The sequence below is a fragment of the Platalea leucorodia genome (genome assembly GCF_965183815.1).
Source record: "Platalea leucorodia genome assembly, chromosome: 2".
Taxonomy (NCBI): Eukaryota; Metazoa; Chordata; class Aves; order Pelecaniformes; family Threskiornithidae; genus Platalea; species Platalea leucorodia.
In genome coordinates this window covers 92,411,349-92,423,397 of record NC_138824.1, presented here as the reverse complement: position 1 = coordinate 92,423,397, position 12,049 = coordinate 92,411,349, and the positions used below count along the sequence as shown (strand labels likewise).

The following is a 12,049-nucleotide window of genomic DNA, read 5'->3' as shown; positions in this document are numbered from 1 at the left end:
TGTATAGCTTTCTTCTTTTATAATTTGGGAAGAACTGAAGTTTTAAAGGGATTTCATGGGACAGAGTCTATGACTTAATGGAAAATGGGAATTTCAGACATGGTGAGTTTTAGAACCAGACTACTAACTTGATGCTATTTTGGGCCCTTGATTAAAATATTTGTGTTTTAAAAAACATGGTAGATAACTGTATGAAACATGAAATTTCAATAATCTGAGAAGATAATGTCACTATGTAATATATGGAGACAAAAAATGTGCTGTTACCAGAAAAATATAATTCTGTGGGAAGAGAAGTAAGTTGTCATGATCCTAATTTCAAACTGCGATGTATGACTTTTAATGTACAAAGTAAATTGAATTTGGACTGTATAGTACTGGAAAAGTGTGGTCACTTCATTTGAATGAGAGACTGGGTATATAACAAGAAAAGCTCATCTGATTATTATTCACATTAACCATGCTAAAAACACAGAGAACAATGTAAATCTAGATATGCTAGGATAATCTTTGTGACTTAAAAGTCAGGAAACTTTTCTGCTCCCCTGAGAAAAATAAACTTAAGAATTCTTCATTATTTTCCCTTCTTTCCAGAAACATTTGTTTTAAACTACGTCATCTGAGATAAAGAATAGTCTTTTTTTGGTGTTCAGTCTAATGAAGTTGCCTTTTGTTACTGCAATTACTTTTCCTATTGCATGTGTTAGTCACTTGAGAGCAGATGGCATGTCAGTTTAACAATTAAGAGTTTTGAAATACCTTTGCTTAACACTCATAAGACTTCCAATATCAGACCTGCAGACAGATAAAAGCATCATCAAGTTTTAATTCTACTAATGTTATGTAATGCTGGTCCTTTGGCTTTCGCATGGAAATGGATATTATGTGTTTTGGTGCTTTGTGCTATAATAAATCCTATATGGAGGAACAATTCTCATAAAGAAGCCAGTCTGTCCAGAGTTGTATGTGCTTTTAGCATTTAGTTGTAGGCACAAGAATGAAACATGAACTTCATAAATAGAAGCCTTCTAAAGCAATTCATAGAACTAGATCATTAGTCCAAAGTGTACTCAGATAGAACTCAGATGAGCTTACACATAGGTTGAGCAAGTTGAAAAACTTGGACTGCTCTTTAAAGAATTATCTTGCTTAACCTATTAACTTTTCCTGCTTTATGATTGCAGAAGCCAAGGAGCATATCTTCCTCATGTTATGCCAGAATTTCTGCTTGAACCTGATGATTATAAGAAATGGATTCAAGTGCAAAGTGTACCTACAAAGGTAGGTTTGTTTTTTTGTCTTTGTTTTGTTTCATTTTTTTCATCTTTTTTTTTTAACAAAGACCACGTGCTTAGTGTCAGTCCTTTGAAGACTAACGGAAGTCCTCTGTGGACCATGAGTATTCTTACTGGTGTCTGTTTTGGATTGCATAAATCTAAGCATGTGCATGAGATTGAACAGAAATTGAAACTGACACCAACATTTACACGCTCCTCCCCCAGTTTTTGCATTCCGTTCCTTCTGATACCGCTGATACCTATGGTTAATTTCCAACAGATATGTTTTCTCAAAGTAGAATTAATTTTCCTGCTTTCTAATGATGTTACCATTTTTTAAAAAAATATTCTGTGTGTTGCCTCTCTGTCCTGATTGCAGCTTTCAACTCCTGTCAATTCTGTATTGTGCTTCTTATTCCTGAGATAACAGCAAACTGTAAATGATTCTAATGCTGATCACTATTGCACTGTAGTAGATGTTATCAGTAATTTATACCATTGATTCATTATTGTACTCTTGTGAATTTTCTATCCAAACTGCTGAAATGAATATTGGAAAAAAAAATCCCATTCCTTTATCTGAAGGGTCACACGGCTGAGTTGAAAAAAGGAGATGTGAAAAACTCAGACTTATTTAGTGACAAGCATCTGTTCATTATGGAGGACAGCATATTTGAGACAATGAGCAAACGAGCTTGGACAGATGTGCTACTGCAGGTATACAAGGTAAATTGTAGATACATTTACTGCTTAAATTCTGAAGAACTGGTGGCAAAAAACTTTGTTTTGAGCAAGATCTGTGGTATACTCCATTTTTTTTTTCCCCAAATGGATCTTTAAAACTAAATACTTTTGAGCATTTTATTTCTCTCTAACAGAGAAGAAAAAAAAATGAGGGAGAACATTTTCTTAGTTCTGAAACTTTAGCAGTGTGTTAATATATTTCAATTAGGAAATGCTACGTTAAAACAGTCTGCATTTTGTAGGAGTAAATGTTATAGAAATCTCTTCTTACAAATAGAGAAAACACTTCCATGCTTTTTTGTTGCCCTGGTTGAAACACTTCACTGGAAATACTTAGTTGACTAGACATATACCCAACCATGGTATTTATTATCTTGTATTAGAATGGAATTTTTAAACAGGTAAGCATTTTAATAATACCTATTCCTTTTAAGATGTAATGAACTTGGTCAGTATGGACTTCTCAAATTTTATTAAATTTTATTTTTACTGATGTTAGATAAACATTTTTGATGTCAAAACCATGTTTTCCAAAATAAATCCAATACACTCACCAATTATCAGTAATGTTTGTATGCCCAAAAATAAAGATTTACTTATTTCTATTCAAAGGGATGGAAAAAAACCAAAAAATATGAATATTATCTGGGCTTCCCAGTACAAGAAAGACACGGACATACTGGAGTGTGACTCCAATGAAGGGTCCCAAAGATGATTTAAGAGACTGGAGCATCTGTCATACAGGGAGAGACTGAGAGAGCTGAGACTGTTCAGCCAGGAGAAGAGAAGGTTCAAGGGGGTCTTATCAATGTGTGTGTAAATACCTGATGGGAGGCTGTGAAGAAGGCAGCACCAGAGTCTTCTCGGTAGTGCCCAGTGACATGGTGAGGAGCAGTAGACACAAACTGAAATACAGAAAATCCCATTTAAATATGATTTAAAAAGTTTTTACTGTGAGGGTGGTCACACACTGGAACAAGTTGCCCAGAGGCGTTGTGGAGTTTCCATCCTTGGAGATATCCAAAACCCAACGGAACATGATCCTTTCAACCCACTCTAGCTGATTCTGCTTTGAGCAGGGGGTTTGGACGAGGCAATCTTCAGAGGTGCCTTTTAACCTCAACTATTCTGTAATTACATGATTATTTACTGAAAAAACATAATAAAGAATGACAAAAATTATGTTAAAGAAGGTATGCAACAAAGACATGGAGTTGATCTAAAATAAAAAAAAAATGAGGAAAATAGCTGAGAGAGTAACAGACAACAAACAGTATGTACACATGGGCTGAGACAGATGCCCCTAGGACTCATGGGAACATGGATGTGGAAAAATGCAATCATAGTGATCAGAAAGCAAGTCACTCTGCTATTTTTTTCAATTTGTTGAATTATTCATAGCTACATGACAGACTAGCACAGAGCAGAAAACCCCCAAAATTAATAGTATGCATGTGTGTTATTTTGTTTTGGTTTTGATTTTTTTTTTTTTTTTCCTGATGAGATGAAACGCTGAAAAATAGGTAACTTGAAATGGCTTTATTCAATCAGATATTGTATTGGGTTTACGTGGCAAGGTTTTGGTAGCAAGGGGCTACAGAGGTGGCTTCTGTGAGAAGGTGCCAGAAGCTGCCTCCCTGTCCGACAGAACCAATGCCAGCTGGATCCAAGATGGACCCACCGCTGGCCAAGGCTGAGCCAATCAGTAATGGTGGTAGCGCCAGCCAAGGTCAACCCACCAAAAGTATATTGGGAAATATACTTTAAACATTCACATGTGTACTATCAAAAAGTGTCAGCTATTAGAAGTTATGTTTTTTGTTTTGACAAGATATTATTGATGTCTAGGTAAAAGAGAAGTTAACTTCAGTTTTGATCAAATTATTAATAATTGCATTTTGCCACTTAAGAAAATTTTTAGTACTTCTTACAGTAACAGTTTAAAGACGTCTGAAAACCAAATATAAAAAATGAATTTTTAATTTGATAATTTCTGTAGTATTTATTTTTTGTATTGTGCAATCTTTTAAAATTAACTTTCTAGCCTTTCCAATATCTGAGAGCCAAGCATCATTATGAATTTACACTAATGTAGGTGTGGGCTACTACTGAGAGAACATGTCTTAGATGGTGGGGAAAACCATGTTTTCCTGGCTACATTTTTTGTGTCCCTTTTCTTATGTTGTCCTGTAGTCCTCCTTCAAATTCCTTTTTATTATGTTGTCACTTTAGTTGGGGGGGGTGTGGGGGGGTGGGAATCGAAGGTATTGTGTAGGATTTTTACTTTTAATGTCTTTATATTTCTTATATATTTTATATACATATGTTTATATATATTTTTAAATGTAACATTCATGCAAGACTTAATCAAGGACCTCTGAGTACCAAGAATTTTATTGTAGGCATTATAAAGTTTATTTTTTCAGGAGAAACAGTCAGTGTAACTTGGGACCTCAATGAGCAAGTGGGTCATGAAAGATACTATTTCAAGACTGCATACGGATTGCACTGGAGATCAGTATAGTAGTTCAGTAATTAGTGCTCTGGCTAGAATTTACACAGTAATTCTTGGAATCTAGATGGGTCCAGTGATTTCATCCAGTTCATCAAAATTTGGAAAAAAGTTGGAAACAAAAAATATTTAGAATCACAGAATAACTCAAATTGGGAGGGACCCATAAGGATCATCAAATCCAACTCCCTGCTCCTCGCAGGACTACCTAAAGCTAAACCATATGACTACAAGTGTCATCCAGATGCTCCTTGAGCTCTGACAGGATTGGTGCCATGGCCACTTCCCTGGGGAGCCTGTTCCAGTCACCGACCACCCTCTCAGTGAAGAACCCTTTCCTAATGTCCAATCTGAACTTCCCCTGATGCAGCTTAATTCCATTTCCTCGTGTCCTATCACTGGTGACCAGAGAGAGGAGATCAGCATCTCCTCCTCTGCTGCCCGCCCTTGAGAAAGTGGTAGACTGTGATGAGGTCACCCCTCAGCCTTCTCTTCTCCAAGCTGAACAAACCGTGACCTCAGCCACTCCTCCTAAGTCTCGCCTTTCACCATCTTGGTCACCCTCTGCTGGACACACTCTACTAATTTGATGTTCTGCTATTGAGGTACCCAAAACTGCAGAGAGTGCTGAAGGTGGGGCTGCACCAGTGCAGTGTAGAGTGGGACAATCACCGCCCTCGACCGGATAGCTGTGCTGTGCTTGATGCACCCCAGGACATGGTTGGCCCTTTTGACTGCCAGGGCATACTGTTGACTCACGTTCAACTTGCCATCAACCTAAACCCCCAGATCTCTTTCTGTGGGGCTGCTCTCCAGCCTCTCGTCCCCCAGTTTGTATGTATAAGTAGGATTACCCTGTCCCAGGTGCAGAATCTGGCACTTGCTCTTGTTAAATTTCATACAGTGGGTGATTGCCCAGCTCTCTACTCTATCGAGATCTTTTGCTAAGGCCTCTCTACCCTTGAGAGTGTCCACAGCGCCTCCTAATTTAGCATCATTGGCAAACTTAATGTACATTTGATTCCTGTGTCTAGATGATTTATACAATCTTTGAAGAGCCCAGGGGAACCCCAGTGGTGACTGGCTGCCAGCCTGATGTAACCCTGTTTACTATAACTCTTTGAGCCCGACCCATCAGCCAATCGTTCATGCATCCATTGTATTATGGACTTGTCTAGCTGTATGCTGGACATTTTGTCCAAAAGAATACTGTGAGAGACAGTATCAAAAGCTTTGCTAAAATCCAAAACCACCACATCTACTGGCTTTCCTTGGTCAACTAGATGGGTGACCTTGTCATAAATGGAAATTACGTTGGTTAAGCAGGACTTCCCCCTTGTGAACCCGTGCTGGCTATGACCTATGACTGCATTGTCTCTCAAGTGTTTTTCGATAACTCCCAGAATAACCTTCTCCATAATTTTACGAGACACTGAAGTGAGATTGACAGGCCTGTAATTACCAGGGTCTTCCTTACCCTTCTTGAAAATTGGGACAACATTCACCAGCTTCTGGTCGACTGGGACCTCTCCAGACTCCCAAGACCATTTAGATCCTTCAGTTTGCATTTTGTTTAAGGAAGCAAAGGAATTCCCTAAAACCTCAGCAAATCTGTTCTCTTGTGTGTTATACATTTATGCTAATGTGTAATCTCTTAAACCTTTTCTAAATTAGAAAACCTTTTAAGTTTGAAGTGTTTGTTTTTATCATCCAACTTGAAATTGTTCTTTTTACAGTTCATGCTTAAAAACACTTTCTCTAATTTCAGGTATTTGTTCTTCCACGTGTTTCTTCACGTAATATCACTGATCTGTTCAGCTTGGAAAGTGTGCAGAGCATGCCAAGAATAAAATCAGAACCTTTATCCAGTAATATATACTCTCCATATGAACGAACCATCCTCACCTGGTTGAATAAACATTATGAGAAGAATCGAAAAACGGTGTGGAAAGACTGTCAAAAAGGTGAAATAATTCTTTTGCTATACTCTTCCTTCTAATACTCCTTTTGTAGACTTTTAAAATTGTTATTCATAGAGATATTGTGACAACTTGCCACTGAAAGTATTTTCTGGGGGAGAAGTTATTGCCTATCCATACGTATTTCCTTTCCTTGTGTTTCTGTGTTCCAAGATCAGCATCTTTTGACTAGCACTGTGCATGAAATATCTTGTGTGTTCTGCGTGTTCTTATAGTTTCTAACTAGACATAAAGGGTGAAGTGTGATGAACCTTCTCACTTTCTTCTTTCCCTTAATGATCTCGTGAAGGAAGTGCTAACAGTAATCACTTTCTCTTCATTTTCCTGTCTATAGTCACATGCAGTTGTTAGTATTTGTGCTTATAGTGATGTCTTTGAGAGCTAGCTTTTCATAATTTTTAGAATAACTTTTGTATTGCCTTTACTCTAATGCCATTTAGGAAGGTAACGGATGTAAAGATTCCAGATTATAAATCTTGCCCTACTTGCAAGGTCAGTTTGACACCTCATGATCACTTGAGTAAGGTTAGACAAAATGACCTGTTCTATTTAAGACTGACCTAGGCAGTTCTGGTACTCAAATCTGATAAACTGTTCAACCAGTAGTAATTGTTATTTCCGTTTCCTTGTACGATTTCTCACTTTTGCTTCTTGACCCTAACTTAATTGTCTCTTTCAGCATTAATTTTGGATGGGTAGTTAACACCAAGAAAGGGCAGTCTGATGGTCAGGGAAGAGCTCCAGAAGAATGACTCATAAGCCACATATGGAAAAGATTGTCTAGTGTCATTTTTGCCTTAAGTGATTTCTGACCTGTCTGAATTATGAATAATCTATTTGCATATCATCTTTTATAGGTCTTATGCAATGTAGAGAATACACCCAAATATGCTTTGAATATCCCAATGCTTTTCTCATTTTATCTGTTTAGAAGCAAATTATACTAGATATTCTCAAATATGTTGAATAATTCTGCTGATAAGATTGAATGGTCAGTCTATACCCCCTGCACCCAATAGAAATAGATTTCTAGCTGTCAACTCATAGTTTGAGTCTGATCTTATGATTAACTCAGGAAGCTTCCCTAGCTAAAGTAACATGCCCTACTGTAAGTAGGTCTATTTGCAATGTATTATTTTTTTTTATTACCTGTGGCTAGTGCCTGCTTTAGTGGAGCTGTCTTGCAGTCACAAGCACTCTGCTCTGCTGGATGTTGAGTCCCATGTGTATAGATGACAACTTGCAGAGAGAATGGCTACCTACCTGGCCAGTGTTGTGGCTCACCATAAATGCTGCATGTATATATTCCTCCACCGCACTGTCCATTCTCTTTTTTGTAGATTTTAGTAATACCTAGATGTTGAGGTATGGCTAGCCTTGTTCTGGCCTGTGGGAACTTGGTGGGGAGAATATGAATGTCAAAATGCATCTTATTTAACATCAAACTTTTACTTGAGTTATAACGTCTAAAGATGAGTGGAGTGAATCTGAACCATAAAGCGCAGATCTAGTGGACACTACCGGGCAAAACCCCCAAATGTCTCAGTCCAAGTGGAATATCTACTGATGATGCATTTTAAGGAACCAGTTATTGAAAGTGTTGTTCTGGTTGCCTAAGAGTAGGTAATAAATTAGAATATTAGAATGAGTTTGTTTTTTTAATGAGTTGTCATATAGTTATGAGCAATTGTAAAGTAGGTTTTTTACAATTATTTAGTTCTAAAGGCTCCCAAATTGGCACCCAAAAAGAACAGTTTAATTACAATATTGGGGTTCTCAGAAAATAACTTCTATTAAATATTGCTAATAACTCAGTAGGTTAATATATTCATTTGCACAGACCTGGTTGCAGATTTGGCTCTGGGTCACAGGTGAAGCTGAATTTTGTAGTTACTGCCAGGGGACATTGATCTGCATTACAGTTCTCTCTTACAATTTCACTTAATTATACTTTTCTGCTTTCAGAGAAGTGCAAGATTGGTATGAGAAGGCAGAGATTATATATGCTTTCTGTGTGTGGGAAGTTACAGATACTGCCTTGCTGTATTGACTTGTATATAGCTTTTTTCATTCATGAGTTCTATATTCTGTTTGCTAGAGGACAACAGAAATAGCTTGGTGTATGCACATGAGCATGCCCTTTTCTTTTGCTTCTATTTCCATTTCTCCCACTAATCTACATAAATGAGCATTGCTAAAGTTACAATAATTAAAAAAAAGAGAAAATTTTGACAAATTATGAAATTCATAGTCTTAATCTTGTACCTCTGCATTATAAAACTTCTTAACTCTGTGATCTTATACTGTTTTGTTCCACAGATGACCTGCCTCAGTATCTCTCTGAATCCTCTGTTCTAGCCTTCCCTTTCCTCTTACTTTTTTGCTTTTACTGCCTCAAGATGGATTAGTGTCTGCTACTGTGCTGTTCTTTCTGCTAAATGGGGCGAAGATCTAATGACAAAGGACACAGAAAAGACAGAGGTACTCAATGCCTTTACCTTCGTCTTTACTGGTAAGACTGGCACTGAGCAATCACAGGCCCTTGAGATGAGGGGGAAAGCCTGGAGCAAGGAAGACTTAGTCTTAGTGGAGGAGGATCAGATTAGGAAGCACTTAACAAATTGGACAAACACAAGTCCATGGGACCCAATGGGATGCACCAACAAGTCCTGAGGGAGCTGGCCAATGTCATTGTGAGGCCACACTTGGTAATCTTGGAAAGGTCAGGACAATCAGCAGGGAGTTTGGAAGAAATTTAGAATAAAGCAAATGTCATTCCTATCTGGAAGAAGGAGGATCCAGGGAGCTACAGGCTAAGCAGCCTCATCTTGTTTCTTGGGATGGTGATGGAGTAAATAATCTTGGAAACCATTTCCAAACATATGAAGGGCAAGAAATTGTTTGCGAGTAGTCAGCATGAATTTACAAAGGGAAAATCATGCTTGACCAACCCGATTGCCTTCCACAATAACATGACTAGCTCGGTGGACAGGGGGAAAGCAGTGGATGTTGTTTATCTCAATTTTGGCAAGGCTTTCAACAGCTTCCCGTAACATCCTCATAAACAAACTGATGAAGTACAGGCTAGATAAGAGGACAGTGAGGTGGACTGAAATTAGACTGAACTGCCAGGCTCAAAGGGTCAAAAAAAAAAAACAAACCAAACCAAAAAAACAGGTTAGGGGCACAAAGTCCAGCAGGAGGCTGGTCACCAGTAATGTACCTCAGGGGTCATCAGACTGAATTTGGTTTTTAAGATCATACACTGGATAAGAACTTTTATATATCTCAGCAGATTTAATATTTTAATATACTGTTGGTCCTTTAAATTCTATGATGTTAAGGTTAATCATCAAATTTATACTTAGATATTGTGACATTTTTAATCCTGTTAGACTTAAGCATTTAAACAGGCTTTTCCAGGGGAACAGCTAAAAGAGTCCTAAGGAAAAACGTCAGTTGAAGTATAGTAAATGTTCATACAACCCAAATGAAAGTCCCAAATATCCTCATTTTTGTAAGAGTTTTTGTTGCTACTATTGGCTTAATATCACTAATTTTAAGAGAAGGATTAGTTCTTTTATTCTTGCTACAGTGCGGATCAGAGAGCAATTACCACTTTTTGCTTAACATTTATGCTCTTGCATATTATCGTCCAAACACTCTGCTTTGAATAAAGAATTAGCCCTGACGAGCAATGTCTTGACCATGGAGCTGCTTTCAGCTCAAACTAGTCTGTTGGGTGATCCATTCCTACTAAATAAATGAAGATCTATCCAGGCCACATTTCTCAGTCTTTCCTTTGATACCTAAGGTACTTAAAGTGAAATGTGATAGTAAGCCAAGCCTAAGCTGCTGCAGCATAGAAAGGTTTTAAATATACATCTTTATTACTTCCTTGTTGACGATAACTATGTCATTCATCAGAACTCTTCTCTTGCAAGAATTAAGATCTCAATAGCTTAGAGAGAACATTAGCAAAGAGTTTACTATCTCCACATCTTCTGCCCTTACTGCTACTAAAAAATAAATATGTTTTAAAAGCAGCTTGGCATATGTTTTGGGAGGGAAGGCTTGTAATATGCCTTATTGACCATAAAATGGAAAGCAACATTGAAACTTGAGACCAAATGCTGTAAAACTGCAAAATGCAACTTTGCCTATTTAGCTGAGACCTTAATTATACATGAAATATAAGATTCAGTGCCCACTTAAGGCATAAGTAAAATTTTTTTTTTTTTTTTTTTTTTTTTTTTTTTTTAGGTGTTTTTAATTTTTCAGTTTACCTTCTACCATTCCTTATCTTCACATTTACTTTCAACATTTCTCTCTGAAAGTCTAACTACTAATAGTATGAAAAAACAAGAGTCTGGAAAAAACCCTTAAAAAGTTTGCTAGCATATTGGAATGCCGTAATTCAAAACCTGTACTTCCTAAACAGAAGAAAATTTTGCAAATTAGTGAATTAAATTGCCACCTGAGAAGCTGTATGTCTTCCTTATTAATTATGATTCTTGCCATGGTGAAAAAGATAAATTATGTTTTGGGAAATAAGGGATTTTCTTGAATGTATCTCAGGAAGATCTTGAAGAGAGTAGATAATTCTACATTTAATATAAAATTATTAGAGAATATGACAGCCAGTAAATGGAACAATATCGAACAATCAGCCTAAGTCTGAGATGTAAGAGCTGTCTCCAGAGTAGACACATTTTCATTTAACTGGAAAATTTGCTTAGAGTGGAAATTCTGCTTAAGAGGAAAGAGAAGTGCTAATCCAGTGCCAGTGTAGGTTTGTCTGACAACGTTAGGCATAGTAGCATTTCTCAAGATTCTTACTCTCAAATAGGAAAGTTTTTGGTTTTGATGCATTTTATTCATTTCATGTCACTGTAAGTGAGGTTGTTTTTTTTTATATCAATTTAGCATGGCATCTGCAGTAAAAAGGTTGAGGAAGGAGAGATTTTAGTCTGAGATGACATGTCTTCACAAAACTGTATAAGAATTAAGTAGAATTCTTGTTTGTTTTAAAACAGATTCTCCAGAACGTTTTCTTAAGGTTGTTTCTAAGATAGTAATTAAAAAGCACACTTTTTTCTTTCCCTTGTTTTAATGAATTTTTCTTTTTCTCCCCTCTCTCTCCTCTCTCTCTCCTCTCTCTCTCCTCTCTCTCTCCTCTCTCTCTCCTCTCTCTCTCCTCTCTCTCTCCTCTCTCTCTCTCTCTCTCTCTCTCCTCTCTCTCTCCTCTCTCTCTCCTCTCTCTCTCCTCTCTCTCTCCTCTCTCTCTCCTCTCTCTCTCCTCTCTCTCTCCTCTCTCTCCTCTCCCCAGTTTTTAGGAAGGGTATTTATGGCGTCCATTAATTCTCGCATCTCAATTTGATAGTTCTTAGAGACAATTGAGAAACAAAAGCAGAAGGATTTTTTTTTTATCTTTGAAGGGTAGAAGGAAAGAATCTTATGTAATTTCATATAAGATTTCTTTCAGTTAAAATTGCTGCAAAACAGGCTTTTCCCAAAGAATGAATCTTGCTTTTTGC

At 37.2% G+C, this 12,049-nt stretch overlaps 1 protein-coding gene across 1 annotated transcript in view; it reads left to right on the top strand.

The window, feature by feature from the left end:
* The window catches only part of CFAP47 (cilia and flagella associated protein 47), a gene marked incomplete at both ends in the record, with an annotated part of 347,065 nt that overhangs the window by 77,821 nt on the left and 257,195 nt on the right, over nt 1-12,049 (top strand). The window contains 3 exons of the mRNA XM_082336357.1: nt 1,185-1,281; nt 1,863-2,003; nt 6,302-6,497. Coding sequence (XP_082192483.1) covers nt 1,185-1,281; nt 1,863-2,003; nt 6,302-6,497 — 434 coding nt within the window. The remainder of the gene's footprint in view (nt 1-1,184; nt 1,282-1,862; nt 2,004-6,301; nt 6,498-12,049) is intronic.